The 20,342-nt window shown below is 42.2% G+C and overlaps 1 protein-coding gene across 2 annotated transcripts in view; it reads right to left on the reverse strand.

Annotated features, from left to right (window-relative positions):
• mao (monoamine oxidase) overlaps positions 1-20,342 on the reverse strand; it is a 49,240-nt gene that overhangs the window by 9,549 nt on the left and 19,349 nt on the right. For both annotated transcript variants that reach the window (XM_080786612.1, XM_080786611.1), the window contains exons 4-13: positions 12,255-12,359; positions 10,767-10,858; positions 8,103-8,244; positions 4,535-4,684; positions 4,000-4,159; positions 3,205-3,301; positions 3,000-3,053; positions 2,835-2,892; positions 2,121-2,218; positions 1,698-1,809 (exon numbers count right to left, since the gene is read on the reverse strand). In XM_080786612.1, coding sequence (XP_080642738.1) covers positions 1,698-1,809; positions 2,121-2,218; positions 2,835-2,892; positions 3,000-3,053; positions 3,205-3,301; positions 4,000-4,159; positions 4,535-4,684; positions 8,103-8,244; positions 10,767-10,858; positions 12,255-12,359 — 1,068 coding nt within the window. The remainder of the gene's footprint in view (positions 1-1,697; positions 1,810-2,120; positions 2,219-2,834; positions 2,893-2,999; positions 3,054-3,204; positions 3,302-3,999; positions 4,160-4,534; positions 4,685-8,102; positions 8,245-10,766; positions 10,859-12,254; positions 12,360-20,342) is intronic.

The following is a 20,342-nucleotide window of genomic DNA, read 5'->3' on the forward strand; positions in this document are numbered from 1 at the left end:
GAATAGATACGTCACAAGGCGTTCTTTGTTGTACAGACATTTATTTAGCCTATGCTAAATGCCGTGAGAACTGAATAAAAATACAAAAGACAATATACATTCAGTACAATATTCTCATAGAGAACAATAATGAAGAACAACACAGGTTACAAATAAACAAACACAAATGTAACAAATATACCTCATTGGCCGCATCCACTTTGGGGGGAATAAACGGGGGAAATCTTTCAGTATCAGTACATTGGCTTTGACTGATATTAAGGGCTGGAAAACAGCAAATCTACATGTGGCAGCAGCAATGCATTTTAGCTGTTGCACGCTGAAGCTCTCTCTCAGAATGAACTGGCTCTGCCCTGCTCTGCTAATTATGAGGATCCAAAACACCCTTGCTCAATCAGCAGATCAGGCTTCCACTGCTCAGAGGTTTAAGTGACCTTAGTCAATCAATCAAACATAAATTACCTCAAAACACATTGAAAACAAAGTAGAAACACATAGAAACATGAAATTGACATGAAACAAAAAACATTATGAACTTTAACTTATGTACTTTTTATAAATGAACTTTTAATTCTGTAGGCAGCTTTTAATCTTGATGACAGCTACAGACTGTGCTTCAAAAAGAAGAAGCATAATTAATTATACATTAAGAGAAACACTGCAAATTCAGAAGCATTGTAACTATATATATAAAACCAAAGAGACAAAAGAAATGTGCTTGCAAGAGAAAAGGATGTGAAAAAGATATTTACTAAACTTGGAGAAAGGCTGGGGCTACCGGAATTACCGGAATGCCCAAGGTTATGTCCCTTGGGAGATACAGTAGCACGGTGCTGCCACTGGGGGTCACCAAGGCACAACATGCATTAGTGACTGCAGGTCTTATTACTGCAGCTAGGTTGATACTGAGAAACTGGAAGAGCTCTGCTCTGCCAGAGATCACAGACTGGACCCAACTTATGACGTTAACTGCATCTTTCCAATACTCAATTGCCAGGAGGAACAATGTCAAAGGGAAAGTTCCATGAAATATGGGACTACCTTTATTTGTATATTAAAGGATGGTTGCATTAACAATTTTTAAATTGGTAATATATTACAGATGATATAATCTATTGTCAACAACAGAATGTGTAGGGGGGGGGGGTCCATTGGGGTTTTTTTTGGGGCATGTTTCCTTTCTATGTTTGTAGTAGCATGTTGTAGTAGGTTATCCTCTGTTGCATTTGCTTTAGTTCATGTTTTTGAGTGGTGCAACCACTCCCTTACGGAGCTATGTGTGTGGGTGGGTGGCTGGCTGGGTGGGTGCCTGCCTGGCTTGGTATGAGCACGAAAACAGCATGGTTGTTTTTCACCACCTGTGCGCAACCTAACACACACACAAACACACACACACGCACATATTAACTGTATATATGATGATTTTGGGTGTGCCAGTACAGTACAGTACAGTACAGTATGGTACAGTACAGTACAGTACAGTACAGTAGAGGGACCCCACATGGTAACTCTGTCATTTCTCTACCGTTTCGGTAACCCACACACGGAATCGCACCACTCACTTCACACGGGTGTGATTTTGTCATTTTTGAAGAGCAATCAACCTTCTAGGCCATGACACAAAAACAACATAAAACAATGACTTATTGAACCAACTTTGAACATATTTGTTGTGTTTTGTGTTAGGCCACACTGACCTCTCTGGCCGCCCGCTCCCCAGCCTGAACAGCCCCCTCCATGTAGCCACTCCACTCTGTGGCGGTCTCTGTGCCTGCAAAGTACAACTTGTCCACAGGTTCCCTCAGGACCCTGGAGATGAAAACGGACAGACAGACAGACACAGAGAGACGGCGGTGAGTTATGGTGGACAACCATATGGTTTAGCGCCAGTCACTATACCCGTACCGGGAAGCTTTTTAGTCCATCGCAGAACAATTTGAAAACCAAGACAAAAACCTACTGTCATCCATTATTACTGTCAAATCACACACACAGGTTTGCTGGTTTCAATATGAGACCCAGCAAATCAACACACACACACACACACACACACACACACACACACACACACACACACACACATACGTGTGCGTGCGAGAGAGATTGAGAGTTTGACTTACTTTCCATACTGAGTGAGAATACCTGGGGGGAAATAGGCAGTGTAGCATCCCCCAGAATACTCCTCCTCACACCAGTTCTTCTCTTCATAGTGCACCGGCTGTGGCAGAGACCGGCAGAGGGAGTGACGGGAGTTAATAGTCAATAGCTTATTATTAATAACCCAAGAAGAGATTCTACAAATCCCTTCTACTGTAAATCCGTTTTCTTTTTTCCTTGAACACATAAACACATGAAACAGAAAACCTAAAATACAAACACAAGCAACAACAGCAGAGTACGTATTCATGGTCAGACAAGATAGATAAGATAAACAAAAATAGTTTACATTATTTACACGACCAAACGCAGCATCATCAACCGTATCATAATGTGTAGTAATAACAATAAACAATCAAGAGGGCATTGCCTGACCATGGATCACTGTAAATCCGTTTTCTGAAAAACCTACGGTATGTTGCTTATATACATATATATGATTTCTGTCGGGCAGAAACCTCGTCTCTCCATATTTTGTGATCAAGTAGTAAGCGAGGCGTTTAGAGCTTCTACTTTTGCTAATTAAATCCTGAAAAGTAACAGTTTTGCTTTCCACTACAGAAGCATGTAGATTGTAGATCCTCTATTTTTTTTCAACAAAAATAGAACGTTGTTCAACGTTCAACAAAGTATATAGGCTTTATGTAACTTATGTAGGCTTTCTGTGGTTAACTCACATGCAGCGCCTCCTCAGTTTCCAGCACCTTGGCGTAGATCTCACAGATCCTGCTCAACCTACACCACAACACACGACGGTTAGGCTTAAACATATCCCGTAGCATACAGGCTTATATCAATCTTGACACAGGGCACGTCACGTCACAAGTACACAACAGCTATACCTCTCCTCTTTGGTCAGTCCACACAGCTTTCTGCACTTGCGAGCAAGGATGAAACTGAAACGAGGCCAAGAGAAACCCAAATTACTGGCAAATCTGTCAGACTCTTAAACCACCTGACATGGTTAAATGTAAAATAACGGTGTAACTTCTGTCATTTGCTGCTGCAGAGGAGAATGTAGGGAGATTCCCTTTCTATATTGTTTACCCCATAATACACGGACAACTCCCGTCAGGTTTTGTGTCGTCCAGTGTCAGGCCAATGGGAGCACCCTCCTCCTCAATCACCATGCTGCCACAGTAACCTTGTGAAACAAATAGGGGTGCAACAGTCAAATTATAATAATCAGTAGTTATATTGATTCGTAATTAAAAAAAACAATCAATTATTGAGATTATTATTTTCAAATAATGTATTTATAATCTATCCTGATTTTGGGCATGTCAGAAAGGTGAAAGGTTAGAAGTAAATCAATTAAATTGTAAAAAGAGCCGATCTACACTCTCACGTGTGTTGCACTCGCGTCACGGTGCATTGTCGGCTATTTTTGCACGAGACAGTTGTGCAACGAAGTATGAAATATAGCTTGAAGGGGCAATTTACTTAAAAAATACTAGGGTCACTTTAACTACTCAGTTAACCTCTTTTAAGTTGCTTAATTCAATATTAAGATATCTGATTCATTAGATCAGACAGATTAGCGTCTGATTAATCTTAACCCATTCTGGGCGGGAACCCCTTTTGGTGTTGGCATTATGTTATGCTTTAGCTGTTGAAAAATAGCAGATCTACAAGCTCATAGGTCTGCTATTTTTGAAAACTGTCAGGATTTAGAAGACACTTTTAGAATCTGATCTCAGGTCAAAATGAGTTAAAGAACCACCATTCTTCTGTGCGTTAGAATCTGATCTCAGGTCAGAATTGGTTAATCAGTCCGAGGACAGGTGCATGTAATCCATACCGTCAACTGGCTTTTCTCCATCTCTTCCCTGCCACCCTTACCTTTCTTCCTCCAGAAGTTCTCTCTGTAGTACACCATGCATTTGATGACAGAACCCATGGGGACGCGGGTGATCAACTGGTTCCGGAGCGGGGGCAACTCCGGCTTAAAGTGTATCTTCAGGTTCAGACTGGGAGGCGTGGCCACAATCACATACTTTGCCTGAGAAAGACACACACATGCACGGGGCGCACGCCGCGAGCAGGCACGCAAACACACACACACACACACACACACACACACACACACACACACACACGGAGAGTGAGTCAAATATTAGTTACATGGAACAGACTTTCAGGTACCCCCTAGATGGCAGCACAGAGCAATGCTGGCATCTGTTTTAGATGGATGGGATGGGTTAGGGGAAGAGTCAGAGTGTGGTCATACCCCGGACCTGTGTAGACTCAACAGACACTTACACAAGGCCTCTGAACCCATATGTTATTCAGAAGGGAATGGGGTGCAGTTTGGCAGTAGAAGACAGAGCAAAGTGAATCCAGCAGGCTATCGTTTGTACCGTGGACGGTCACTCACCATGTAAGTCTGTTTGTCTAATGTCTCCACCACCACCAGGTCTCCAGTCTGGTCAATTCGGTACACTGGGGACTCCATTTTGACTCGGTCACCCAGCTCTTTGGCCATGTACTCACTGATCTGGCCGGAGCCGCCGACAAATTTCCTTTCCTGCAGGGACACAGAATGAAATGGTGTCAGTTGGCATCTAGGGAGTGTGCATGGAAGCTTCATGCTGATTGGTCTAGTTCTACACTAGTTCTACACCAAAACTGACAGCATATGGAATGTCAGAACAGGTCAGCTCCATATATGGAGATCTAAGGGTGGCAGCGGGGGCAGTGTCTTGAGTGTACAGTGTTTGATGAGGGCTCAGGTACGCCTTAATTTGCCGGCCTGTTGAGAACTCTAGTTTTCACTGGCTCCCGGGCGCACGGCTGCACTAATAACTTTGGGGGCCGGCCCGTCTAGAGTTTGAATGGACAGGTATCAGTCAAAAGGACAGGCCCGTCTAGAGTTTGAATGGACAGGTATCAGTCAAAAGGACAGGCCCGTCTAGAGTTTGAATGGACAGGTATCAGTCAAAAGGCCCGTCTAGAGTTTGAATGGACAGGTATCAGTCAAAAGGCCCGTCTAGAGTTTGAATGGACAGGTATCAGTCAAAAGGCCCGTCTAGAGTTTGAATGGACAGGTATCAGTCAAAAGGCCCGTCTAGAGTTTGAATGGACAGGTATCAGTCAAAAGGGAGATATCGAAGAGGAAGGACAAGTGGGGAAGGATCGACATATTGGAACAGGTCAGCTCTATACGGTATATGGAGATCTAAGAGTTGGAGGTCAGATGTGTAGAGTTGCTGGCCGGCTCCATATTATGCAGATCTAGGTGATGATCCAGTCTTCTCCATGTATGGCTATCCAGGGTTTGATGAGGTCAGTGTCGTGATCTTCATATATGGAGACGGCCATATATGGAGCGCATCACACGAGGCATGACGGACTGGCGGCCATATACAGTATGGTGGCGTGACGGAGTCACTGACAGGTTTATCATAGGAATCTGCGACCTATACAGTCGCAATAAAGAACTTTGAAGTTTTTCTGAAAACTTCGGGTCAGGAGTTTAGAAGGCGTTTTTAGAATCGGCGTCAGGTCTAAATGGGTTCATGTAGAGCAGAAACAGAGAAGCCATAGTAAAGAGTCCTGAGGGATTCCGCCCAACAACATAAGGGCTTAAATTGGTTAATAAACATAAAATAGATTTTATGCTGGGTAATTTCAGCTAAACAGGAGAGTGAACCCATTTATCAGCTACAATTTTATAGTGTTCAAGCTACAATTATGTTTACTCACTTCATCGCTTCCAATTTCTCTCTAGTTCTACGAACTGGAGAGACATGGAGATCCCCGTTACTAAACAAACTCTCGAAGAAATTATTGAACACTTAAATAAACAATAAAAAAACGCTTTAAGAGAAAACTTGTCTGGTCTATAAGTAATGGTACTGCATGATAAAATGGGCGAATGAGAGAGAGGCGGAGTGAGCGATTATAACTTGCCAAGTTAAACTGAGTAAAATACTAGAATGTGACCTTTTTGCGTATAGTTCAAAAATGTTCTCTCCGTGATTATAAACACATTGTGGGCATTCTCCAATAACAGCCTTCAGGTCCAGAGAAAGGTCCAGTTATAGCCAGGCAATGTTATGTTTATCTTTCTGGATCAAATGGCTCAAAGACAAGAATTTTGTTTGTGCAAAGACGTATTTACTATTGAGTTTCAGTTCAGTTCAGTTCAGTTCAGTTTTATTTTCGAAATGGAGGACATACAGTTCATAATGTAACATGGTTAATAGTGCTTCCACTTGCCCAGGCATTATATTGTATTGTGATCCAGTGTTCTGTGACTTTAAGAGTTCAGGCGGTTGCCTTTAAGGAAATGACGTAACCTACCGCACTTCCTATTTCATATTGGCTTTGAAAGCGGTAAGTTGTGTTTATTTTGTTCTGCCGATTATTTACATATAATGTACCCAAAGTTGTTAAGACACATACTGTGTTTTCATGGTACTGCTTTATTTCCAGCAAATGTAATGTGGAAAACATATACACGTCAGAGCAGAGCAGTGATTGCCTCGTTGTCTTTTGTACAGAATAAATCTACTCACTGTTGAGATCCTGGTCTATGGTACTTAACAACACAACGCAAGATCACGTCTGTTACACATACTGTACATAGCACACATATAGTTTCCTTTTTTTTTCTTTCTTTGAGTGTCCGTTGCTCATGTCCTGTCCTATCCGAAAAAGGGCTAGGGAGAAGCCATAGGCTTGTCAGGCCCTACCGACATGCCTAAATGAAAGGTTGTGTGGATAGACCATCTAAACATATTCACATGAATTACCAAGGTTTGAACTGAACTGAACAAATGAACATAATTCACGTCAGATAGTACTCTAAACAACCTCTATAATCTAAATAGAGGCTCGGTGGAATTTGAAACAGGGCGTCCTATCTGACAGGAAATGACAACGGAGGCCATGACAACATCCTCTAATTACCCAACACGTCCCACTTTCTCAGTGGCCATGGCAACAGCTGGGCCACTCAGCCTAAAAAGAAAAGAAAAAAAAATCAGGGAACAGACTGGCCTCTACCAGGACTCGAAGAAAACGGCTTTGTGATTGTAGTAATTACGTTGAGCTGATCTGGGGCAACTAAGAACAGGGATCAGTGTTGGTTTGAGGGACTGGGGGCATGTCTCTCAGTAATGCTCATTATAGCCCAATCATTATTTGACTTTTTTTCCAGTATCGGCAAATCTGCAGCTGCATGGCGTTCCTCCATTATTAACCGCTTTCGACCTGCCATCCCTATTATTATTGGTGACATTTTTTCAACCTTTTCAATGGTTTTCAATAATAGCAGATCCACAACCTCACAACAAGTCGCAATGTAGCACACTGTGAGCTTGTAGATCTGCTATTTTAGTTTCTTTCTTCTTGAACATCTAGCTTTCAAAAATAGCAGATCTACAAGCTCACAGTGTGTTACAATAATATAATATAATATATAATAATATAATATAAACATGTGGTGCTATAATTGGGCAATGTTAAAATTATGGCATTGTTCCTCAACGTAGTGGAAATGTGCTTGTAAAGTTTCACAGCTATTGTGGCATTGTGGAAAGGCAATCTTAACCAATCAGTTTGGAATGTGGAAAAATCGGTCAGATCCGTGTTGATCATATGACTATAGAGATAGTGTGTACCGCATGGGAGTAATAAACTTTTTTAGCAAAAGTCGGCCTCATGGTGGCCCTATAACAGGCCGTTCTGGAAAATTTGGGGCAGAGCTTGGAGTGTGTGTGCACAGTTTGTCAGCGACCGGGCCAACGGTGCCGGAGAGTAGCTGTACAACACGGACGGACGGACACACACGGACGGACACACAAACAAACAAACACACGGACGAACGGACAGGGTGCAAAACATACTCTCTCCCCATGCCTTCGGCCTGGTGGAGACAATACATACACACGTACAGACATACAGTAACTAAGGCTGCATGCATGAAGCAAAGCACCCACCTGTCCTCCGTTAGTGGTGGAGAAGATCCTCATGGTGCCTCCACACTGTTTGATGTACCAGAGGAACCAGAGAGCAGACACCTCGTGGGGTTCAGATGTCACGTTCACGTTGAGGAAGGACTTGGCGAAGCGGCGGGTCGTACTGGGAGGCAGTGAAGAGGATATGGACCAAGAGTTACAATACTATCTCTAATACCCATCAGCAACACCATAACACGTACACAGTTGTGTATACATTACTTTATGTATTACATCGTTGCTGTCGGCCGGAGACCTTGTATGTGCAAATTGGTGTAAAGTAACGAAGTCCAATTACTTCGTTACTGTACTTAAGTACAAGTTTTGAGAATTTGTACTTTTATTGAGCATTTTTCTTTTTCTGTACCTTAACTTTTTTACTTTACTACACCTTTCGTTACTCGCTACAAAGTAAAATCTTAATAGCATAATTCCGCACACAACATGCGAATTATGCGGGGCTCGCTTGGTTTCAGTCATTTCACAATCCCCGCATTTTCAGCATAATGTTCATAAAGTGCCCGTCTCTCTCTCTCTAGCTCTCTGGTGTGGTGAATAAACAGCACGTGCGGTGTGTGTGTGCGAGCGTGTGCGCATGCACTTGCGCGTGTGCGCTGCTTCGGCTGATTGCATCGGCTCTGTTTTCGACAGCTCGTCACCATAGCTGTTATTTTGCATGGCATTGTTGTGGAACACATACCGGTACGTCGGGAACGTTACACGACTCACCCACCCAGGTGATGGCAATACTAAGTAATCACTGTCTTACCCGTGCATTGCATGAAAACTTCTGTCGTTGACTCGTTAAAGTTGATAGCCGTTTCAACTTTCTCCCTCGTATTTCTACTTTATTGAAATAATGTCCACATCTGTCCAGTGCATAGCCTACTGCAAGCTTTGTTGACTAGAATTAGAAGACATTTTCAAGCTCTTGCTACTGATCGATTATTTATATACAGAAATCATTTAACATGCATCTATGTGATGGATGGAGTGGGTGGGGCTTAGTGAAGGGCTTATTATGATATGTTTGTTTTGCAATGGCTCTCTTCCATTCAAGGACCCCTAAATGAATATATGAACACAAACACAAACATTGTCCTAACACAAACTAATTAAATGCCATTGATAATGAATGGCCAGTTTTACATCAGTCCCAAGCCACTTTTGTAAGGATGAAAAATGTTGGACTTCATTTCTTTGTAGGCATTTAGAAAAGCTACTTTTGATACTTAAGTAAATTAAAGTTAACTTAAGTACATTAAATGTACTTAAGTAAAAGTAAAAGTAACGAATCAGAAAATTACTTAAGTAACTTTCAAGTAGAATAACTGTACTTTTACTTAAGTAAAATATTGTACTACTTTTCAGGCATTGAAAAAAATAACCTGTGTTCCAATGGATCGTATGTCATTAATTAGTTAGTAGTTAAGACATTAAATTGGTTAAATATTTATAAAATATTAACCATGTCCCACGTACTGTTTAAGATCTACAAGCTCACAACATCTCACAACCTTTGCAAGACACTCTTGTAAGACAAAGTAGAGAATTAATTTACTAAACAAGAATGACTCAGTCATAACTGCCAGCTCTGCAGCAAGCTCTCGTTTATGAACATCTATAATCAATATGTGTGCCGCAGCTGGGCTCTGCCTGAGCTCACGGCTTCACGTTGCGGTGTTCAGAGTATGGGTTTTATGCCGTTCAGACTATGGGTTTTATGGGTAAGTGTTGGCAGTGTTGGGTGTAATGCCATTAAAAATAACGGCGTTATATAACAAGAATAGGTTAGTTACTCTATTTGCAAAGTTAGTTTGCAAATAGAGTAATCTTACTTATCTGTTACCTAGTTACCTTTTCCAAAAACAATGCCGTTACTAGTTACATTTAACACCTATATTTCCCTGTTTTTTCTGTTGCCACAACGGAAAAATAATCCATTTGACACATTTTGCGCTGTTTCCTGAATTAATGAGCTCTCTGTGTCTCTGTGTCATGGAGAAGTCGACAGGCTGCGAGCATGCACCGTCCTGTCGCAGTGTTACACAGACATCAGTGACCCATTATGCAGTCTGTGGTGATTGCATAATGATTGTATAATGTACAGGATTCAATAGGTCACCACTTTTGGTGTGACAGCAGACACACACGGCTGTTGTTTACATTCCGTTGGGAGAAAATGGATAGTTTATCCTTTAGTATAGGTGTTCTTTTTTTTCTCGAGAGTAGGTTTTAATTGTCGGTAACACAAAAATAACACAATAATAATCTAACGAGTTACTTGTTTTAGAAGGTAATCTTGTAACATAACGGGATTATTTTTGTAGGCAGTAATCCAGTAACCTAATGACGTTACTTTAGATAGTAACGATGCCCAACACTGCCCATTGGCTTAGAGGCAGCCAATCATGAAAAAGTGTCCACTGTACGGTCGCTAGTAGAGGTAGGTGAAACATGTTGTCCAGCCGCTTTTCAAGCAGCTGGCAAAAAACATGAAATGTGGACATGCAGGGTTTCTGCCCGACAACAACGATATGTGCCACAGATGAGTAGTGTCCATGTATTGTGATGTATTTTGATGTACCCAGTTAATTCAAATAAGAAGCAGACTGAGATTGGTGACGTCAGGGTGCCGCGCGCTACCTGGTCCACAGGAGTTTGTCGAAGAGCTGTTGCATGGTCATAGTGTCCCACTCCTCGGCATGGGGGGCCCTCCATGGGGCTTCTCTAGGGATCTACAAATCAAAGACAATTTTTGTTTGTTTTACTATAGCTTTGTGGTGAGGAATACAAAATCAACGTAAATATAGTTAAACCAGAAAGACGTCAGCCTCGTAAAATAAATTTTTTTATGCCAAAATGTCTAGCTAGAGATTAATTTCATCATGAGAAAATTCAGGTTGGGATTTGTCATAAATGCAAAAACCCTGTAACGATGCGCCCTTTGACTCCCATAGGCTTAGTGTCAGAAAGATGCAGGAAACTATAGTCCACACAGTTACCTCCAGGCTGGATTATTGCAATCTCTTATAGGCAGCCCCAACAGATCTGCTATTCCACAATGCTGCTGTGCGTGTACTGACAAGAACTAGGAAAGGAGTTCCTCATTAGCTTCGCTGCACTGGCTCCGAGAGAGCCACATTATATTCTGGATTTTAATTTGAAAGCATTCTCCTCACCTACAAATCTCTTGGTCTATTGGCCAGGAACCATCATGTCTCAAATAGCTCATTGTGTCCTATTAGGACCTCACTAGAACTCTGTGCTCCATTTATTTGTGCTTCCTAGAATAACAAACCATGGAGCTAACAGTCAGGGTAACAAGACAACTCACCCCATTTCTGTTTTCCTCCCAGAATTTTCCCCAGTGAGGGGTGGGAGAGGCTGGACAGCAGACGGCTGGACTTTGAATTTCTCTAACTATAAACTTTCATGACAGCAGACAGAAGTAAAAATATAATTTATGAAAAGCTACTACAGTGAAGTCTGTTCACAGAAGTTGTTGTAGGATATGTGGGGATTATCTGACGAGGTAACATTTGAGTGGGAAAAACCTTACATATACTAAATAATACTAAATTGTTTATAGGGTCAATATAAGTAAAATAATATAGCCTTTCCACAGGAGTATCTTTTTATATTTTTCCAAAAAGAATACAAACAGCCAATAGCATATTACAAAGTTATACCCCTCATTGGTAAAAATTCCGGGAGGAAAAACGGGCAAGCAAAGAGTTGTCCAGTATTCACAGTCAGACAAGCTGTTTTTGAACGTTATCAATCAAGCCTGGCCCAATACACAGTGTGCTCACTTTTCCTGGAAAAATGTTTGACTGTGTTCATTGTTATCAGCCTCATTGGAGGAGCAAGGAATCCCTGCATCATACAGTAAGTAGCCTCGATACAGTATGCTGGTCAGAACGGCAATACAAATGAAAATGTTGTCCAAATATTGTCTTTGTGGCAAATTTACAAAATTCGACAAAATGACACTTACTGATGACTGATAGGAATGAGGCGTATAAGAATGCCTCCTCTGAGACACAGCTCGAGTGTGAATAGCACCATGTTATCATATTATAATGTGTGTGTGCGAGAGAGAGATATAGTTGATGATGAGTCTTTCCTTACCTCCTCGCCCATCTCATCCATTGTTCTAAACAAGTTGATGAAGTCCATCAGGGCGAAGGGGTTCCACATGGGAGGGAAGGAGCCGTTGAAAGGGTAAGACTTCCCCTGTAGGAAGCACATCAGCATTTACAATCACGTCAAATCATTTCACTTCATAAAACAATCTTCAGAGTTTATTGCAAAATGGTCACCTTGGGCTGTCTCGATTCTTTCTGGATCAGATGTAATGCCCAACATTATATGCCTTCAAACCCATCAATACTATACATACATTTGTAACAGATTGGATTTCAAAAGAGGCCTGATGTCTGATTCTCTCTTCAAATAAAAATAGGGACACGGCTTTCTGATAGAGGCTGTTGCATAATGTTTTACAGCTGATCAAAGATAGCCGATAACGGCTATCTTCTGGTCAAATCTGAGTACAAATGTCCACGACCCACCTCTTTCATTATAAAGTGAGGTGAGCAGGATTCAAATGGGGTTTTGGTGCAATTTCTATAGTTCCAATAATTCATAAAACTTAGATCTAGGCTAAACTTAACAGGTGATGGTTTGTTGCGTGGTATAGGTAAAGTGCATGCGTTCAACTCCGTCGTTGGCTATTCCAAAATAGCAGATATACAAGCTCACAGCGCATCACTTGTACACCCGTTATCTTTTTGAACATTTACGAAAAATAGAGAACTACTGATTTAGAGGGAATTCGCAGAATCGTCACGGGAAGCTATCTGCAGTACTAGTATCCAACCGTGACATCAGCTGTGTGTGCACTCTGTCTCCTATGAAGCAGAGAGAGCCACACAGTGGGTGGCTACGGTGCATTTGCCCTTCGGGACCACATGATAGAACTTCAACTCTCCTAGACTCCTACTAACAGATAACTGCAGTGTTCCTATATGGATCTCACACAGGTAGGTATAGAGTTGGACCACTGCTGTACACTGCTACACAGCCCGGTACTGTTCATGGCTATGGACTAGCAATAGGTCTGTTGCCATGGTGATGCATGCATTTGAAGTGTATACAAGGAGAGGAGGGAAGGGGGGGGGGGGGGGGGATGACAGCATCTGTTATGACACTCACATGACAGTGAGTAGCACTCAAATTAACCCATTCTGACCTGAGATCAGATTCTAAAAATGTCTGTTTGAAAATGACAGTTTTCTGAAAAAGCTATGTTTCTATGTCAGTCGTTCTAAAATAGCAGACCTAGTGGCGCGCTATGATCTTGTAGATCTGCTATTTTTCAATAGCTAAAGCATAACGTAATGCTAACACCAAAAGGGGTTCACGCCCAAAATGGGTTAACTGCCATTTCTAGAGATATAACTGGTATACATTAACGCACGCACGCACGCACACACACTCACGTTATTCAATATGCTGACTCATTGTGTAACGACTATATAAAATGGTCATTAGTATAACACGCTAATGCTAACAGTTGTGAAAATGGAGTGGTAGTAACCAACATTAGGTAGTTATCAGAGGTCAGGTCAGGTAATCAGAAGGAAAGGAAATGGTGAGCAAGAATATGTTAGCTTAAATACAGCCACCCCACCAAGTCACACCAATGCACATATACCTAGAGACAATGGGAAAACTGGAGGTGGAGTGGCTGCTATCTTCAATACAGGCCTAGCAATTAGTCTTAGAGCTAGAGCTACATACAAATCATTTGAAAGCTTGATTCTCAACCTTTCACACACAAGCTGGAAATCAATACAGCCGCTGATAGTCATTACAGTGTACCGCCCCCCCGGCGCTTACACACAATTTTTATCAGAGTTTTCAGAATTTCTATCAAGTCTAGTTCTCGAGTCTAATAAAATCATCATAATTGGTGATTTCAATATTCACGCGGACATAGGAACTGATAGCTTGAATAGAGCGTTCATCTCATTGATTGATTCAATCGGTTTCTCTCAATGTGTAGACAAACCTACACACATTCACAACCATACCCTTGACCTCATTCTGGTCTATGGTATTGCAATAGAGCACCTCACAGTTTTTCCAGAAAACCGTGATCTCTCTGATCATTATCTGATCACCTTCGATTTTACATTGATCGATTATACACCACTGGACAAAAATGTCCTTGGCAGAAGTATATCCGAGAGCGCTGTAAGCAAATTCAAGGAAATGGTTCCATCAGCCATCAACTCGGTATATTTCAACAAAATAGAGGACCTTCACACATATAGTTCTCATCAACTCGATCAACTTGTTGATAGTGTCACATGCTCATTTCAAACTACGCTAGACTCTGTTGCTCCCCTGAAAAGGAAGGTAATAAAGCAACAAAGGCTAGCCCCATGGTACAACTCGGAAACTAGAAACCTCAAGCGAACGTCTCGCAAACTCGAAAAGAAATGGCGTTCAACCAAACAGAAAGAATCATGTATAGACTGGCAGAATAGCCTCAAAATATACAAAAAGGCTCTCGACACGGCCAGAGCCACTTATTATTCATCCCTAATAGAGGGAAACAAAAGTAACCCAAAGTTTCTTTTTGATACTTTGGCAAAACTGACAAAAAGCCGTGATTCCACGGACCCACGGATTCCTACGACTCTCAATAGTAGCGATTTCATGAGGTTCTTCAATGGCAAAATAGAAACTATCAGAGATCAAATTGATCTACAACTACTCTCGGCTCCCACTGGACTGCCACCAAATATGGTGGTCTCAGAGGTGGCCGCAGACCCAAATATATATATGGATAGTCTCTCTCCAATCGAGCTCTCTGAGTTCACTTCAATGATATCTTCTTCAAAATCAACGACATGTACCCTGGATCCAGTTCCGACTAGATTACTCAAAGAGGTCCTGCCTCCGGTTGGTACATGCCTACTCAATATGATCAATATGTCTTTGGTGACAGGCTACGTGCCACAATCTTTCAAGGTAGCGGTAATCAAACCTCTACTCAAAAAGCCTACTCTTGATGCAGGCATTCTAGCTAGCTATAGACCTATATCGAACCTTCCGTTTCTCTCCAAAATTCTCGAGAAAGCGGTCGCCAAACAGTTGTGTGACTTTCTACAAAACAACAATATATTAGAAGGCTTTCAGTCGGGCTTCAGAGCTAACCATAGCACTGAGACGGCCCTGCTGAGAGTTACAAATGACCTCCTGACTGCAGCAGATAATAACCTCCTCTCCGTACTGGTGTTGCTGGACCTTAGTGCTGCATTCGACACTATTGACCACCACATTCTGCTACAGAGACTGGAACATCTGGTTGGCATCAGGGGTGCCGCACTGAAATGGTTCGAGTCCTATCTGTCTGATCGTTTTCAGTTTGTAGAGGTCAATAATGGCTCCTCTACACGTGAAAAGGTCAAATACGGAGTCCCACAAGGCTCTGTGCTTGGACCAATACTCTTCTCTCTATATATGCTCCCTCTGGGCAACATCATCAGGGAACACTCCATAGATTTTCATTGTTACGCAGACGACACTCAACTATATCTATCGATGAAACCGAACGAAACGGACCAACTAGTCAAACTTCAAGCATGTCTTAAAGACATAAAGAGTTGGATGGCAGGTAATTACCTACTCCTCAACTCTAACAAAACGGAAGTTATCGTGATCGGCCCTAAGCCCCTGAGAGACAAGTTGGTCGATGGGAACTTTTCTCTAGATGGCATTACTTTGGCCTCCAAGGCCACTGTGAGGAATCTGGGGGTTACCTTTGATCAAGACTTGTCTTTCAAATCTCATATCAAACAAATCTCAAAGAATGCTTTCTTTCACCTGCGAAATATTGCAAAGGTCAGGCACATCCTGTCCAAAAATGACGCAGAAAAACTTGTCCACGCCTTCGTCACCTCAAGGCTGGACTACTGCAATTCGCTATTATCAGGCTGCCCAGGCAAGTCTCTGAAAAGCCTACAGTTAGTTCAAAATGCTGCGGCGCGTGTGTTGACAGGTACCAGAAGAAGAGACCATATCACTCCTTCACTGGCCTCCCTACACTGGCTCCCGGTCAAATACAGAATAGAGTTCAAAGTTCTTCTTCTCACTTACAAAGCCCTCAATGGTCAGGCACCACAATATCTCAAGGATCTCATTGATCCCTACAAACCAAATAGAACAGCAGTGCGTTTGCAATATGCAAACATGCTTACTGTTCCAAAAATATCAAAAGTTACAATAGGAGGCAGGGCGTTTAGGTCCCAGGCACCGCAGCTGTGGAACCTTCTCCCGGCTTCGGTCCGTGGGGCTGACACGCTCTGCACATTCAAGACAAGGTTGAAAACCTTTCTCTACGACAAAGCCTATGGCCAGACTTGTCTCCGGGTCTAGCTGGATACCATGGTCGTACATTGTTGTGTGGGTTTGTCTCCCAGCAGTACTTGTAATATACACTATATAGGCTCCAGTAAGGCCTGCCACTAATCCAGCATCCGGGGAATCTCTCCCCGGAGTCTCTTTTCGTCCTCCCCGTCGCAGTTCTGTGGACCTCTAATATTAACCCCCAACTGACTGCCGAGTGTGACCGTGGATCAGGCCTCTTCATGGAGCCCACCAGAAGTGTGACCTGGACCCGGCCTCACAGAGCTCGACCTGGACCAGATGTGGACCAGACCCACCTGCCTATTCTCTGTCTTTTCTCTCTGTCTATCTCTCTCTCTCTCCCTCTACCCCCCCCCCCGACACGGTCGAGGCAGATGGCCGCCCACCCTAGAGTCGGGTTCTGCCTGACGTTTCTTCCTAAAGGGGAGTTTTTCGTTACCATTGTCGCAATGTTGCTTGCTCTGGGTGGATCTTTGTTGGTTGTAAAGTGTCTTGAGACAACTTGTTGTGATTTGACACTATAATAAAATTGAATTGAATTGAATTGAAATGAACAACGATAAGGTACACAATATAGCACATTATATTGGTGTAATAACACTGTTAAGGCCAGGACACAATGGCGTGTCTTTACATAGTGCCCTACGTTGCTGTTGTTGCCTTGTGTCGGTCTTGTGAACTATTATGTGCAATACACCTATGCGTCCACTAGATTGCCGCTGTGAAGAAGACTAGCTAGCCGCTCCACCAACTATCTACCGGTATGTAGTTAATAGTATTTATATATGATCGAACCCCCGAGGAAGAACTAGAAGAGGAGCAGACGAACAACAACAACATTAAGCCAGGTGACGACAGCAAGGCAATGACGGTGACCCCAGCATCCCAATTCTATTCTGGATTCACAATCTCAAAATGATTAAAAACGGTATTGATAGTGACAGGGACGAGGCATAGGAGAAAAATGGTAAAAATCAACCAAAAAGTTTGGTCGGACCATCGTGTCCCACAGGGCAAATCATATTTTTTGACGTACAGAAGGTCAACAGATAAATGGCATTTACTCAATAAGATGTCTGCTGTGAAAAGGGTTCATTGCTAATACTTGGACCACACAGTGTACAAGCAAAAACACTTTCAATAACCCTGTGGAGTGTCGACATGTTTAACTACATCTTTACGGTTGCCAATTCAACCATGCATAACCACAATCTTTCTCAATCTCTGATAAACACATCCCTTATTAATCAATGACTTTCTCCATTCCTGATAGCGCATAAATAAATTCACTGCTGAGAGGGCTGTAGCTGCCTGTTAGGACAGTGGTTTGCTGATAAGGGAAACCAGGGCTGGCCTTTTGGATTACAATCTGCTATAGAAAAGCTGATTATCCATGTGGCTTGCTTGTACAGTATGCTAACGCTAATTACACTATAGTGTCCACTGTCCAGTGGAGTAGCATGAAAGGCAAGGGGTCAAGCTATCTAAGTGCACACTTCAGGCTCTACAGTTCTAGTTCACTGAAAGAATTTATTTGTGCCACATGTGGGGATTAGTGCTGTTGTTTGAAAGTTAATTCACAGACTAAGGCCTATCTTTGATTTTATTCATTCGAGTAAGGTTTTGGCTAATCCAAAGCTACTTAAAACTCTAGTTATACTCCAATATCACTGTAAAACCTGGGCTTATTAAGGAAACACAAATCAGTGTTGTGAATTGCGTTTACAGGTTAGTTTGCCACAACGTACTGTAGAAAAAGACATGAAAGGCTGCTTTAAGAAATGGTGGAGAAATGAATGCATGAATGCAGTCGTTTGACTAGAGTGTTTAGTCTCTTCTAAATCTAAAACTAATACAGTACATTTTGATTATGTAATTGGCTGGGTAGTATGCAGTCTCTCTGTAAGTATATGTAATGTGTTTTTAATGTGATTTTGCTAAACTATAGCAACTGTCTCACTCCTAGTTTCGACACAAAGGATGCTAAATGTAGGCCTGTAAAAAGTCATCATCAGACCTGATTCTGTTCAAACCAACTGAATGACAGAGAAGGCTTAAAATAGAACTCAAGTGCTTTAGTGATCCGTTTTGACCTACATTATAGGCATTGAGTACAGTGTGAGTAATTATATACTGCCTCATGCTACACACACAAACACACATAGACATGTAAACATACACGTCGTGCACACAAACATTTACACATTATACAAATGCACGTACATAAAGGGGAGCTCTGTGGAGCACATATCTCTGCCAGGCTGGGTTTGCCTTGGCAGAGTTATGTACTAAGTCGTGGGTCAGACACACACAGACAGGGGCAAAAAAAATCATAATGTACACCTCCCCGGCCTTCCAGCCTGGTGGAGATAATCACACAAACATACAGTAGGTAGATGCACACAAAAATACACACAATAATATTATATACAGTACACACAGACAGTCAAGACACTGATGAAGGTTAGCAGCTTTTGATGAGGCACGCTGCCATGGAAACCAGCCTACAAGGGAAGCATGTTAAGTATGTATACTGTATTAGTGTGTATGTGTCTTTGCTGGGAGTTCAGGGGGGTAGTAACCAGGGGTATACACTGGTCCCTTCACAATGCAAAACTAACTAGAATTGCATAACCATGCATCTTCATTTTTGTATTTCCACTAACATTGCTTGGAAAACTTAAACTAAACAATATAACAGCGAATTTCTAACTAAAACGACGTATGCACACGTAAACCTAACTAAGATGAATCAGACTAAAAATAAACATTTCACAATGCTGGTCAGAGTGTGTCTGTGTGCATCCGCACGCGTGCACGTGTCATTAAAAATAGCGTAACTCCAGTTAAAAATAACCAACGAAACATGATAGTAATTAGTGGAATTGCACTCACAGAAGTTCCCATACAAATGGGATTTGATTGGCCATTGCCAAAACATAATATTTTTGTTGGTTTAAGAGTTTGTGGCACAGCATCAACTTCCCTATACTACTTTCTGGTGGAAGTAGGTCAAGTCAGTAGCACACTGCTGTTAAGAGCACAGAGCACTGACCACAGAGCGCTGACTGCAGCGCTTAAAGCTCTCCATATAAAGTTGAGGCTAGCCTGACTGGCTTCATGTCCATGATCCCAAGATTTGTTAAAGGCAAAGCACAGAAAAATACAGAATATTGAAACAATATCATATGAGAGGGCGTGCTATACTGGGTGTTGTACATGTATGGGTCATAGGAATATGACTACATGTGCAATATTAATACCGCACAGAAGCACAAAATCCACATCTGATGTGTGTTATAGTTCATAGTCTATGGCTACACAACACACGTGTGCAAGGTCTGTGAAATACAGTTAGGAAGCATGAACATGAAGCATAATAAAATAAGTACTTTTTCCCCCTCACTCATGTACACGTACACACACACGAACATGAACGTGCACACATACAGTACAGACACAGGAAGCAGCTGGCGCCACTAAACAGTCCAGTGATTTACAGTGAGAATGGAGTCGGTTGGCTAGGGCACACGGCAGCAACAGTAGGGAAATTGAATCAGGTGCCTGTGTAAAGGACAGCGGTTCGCCCACCCTAATAAGATATGGAGGAAGAAAAAGGAGCCATAAAGAAAGATCTTCTTGTTGCCCTCCTGCAACTCTCTTCCCTTTCCCCTCTCCTCTCAACCACTCAGGAGGGAGAAACGACATTAGACAAGCTATGTCCCCCAGGCATAGATTGACATCTCCAGTTGCTAGCGCCCTGTGGCCGCCGGTGCT

Source organism: Protomyctophum bolini (genome assembly GCF_963924005.1).
Source record: "Protomyctophum bolini genome assembly, chromosome: 16".
Classification (NCBI taxonomy): Eukaryota; Metazoa; Chordata; class Actinopteri; order Myctophiformes; family Myctophidae; genus Protomyctophum; species Protomyctophum bolini.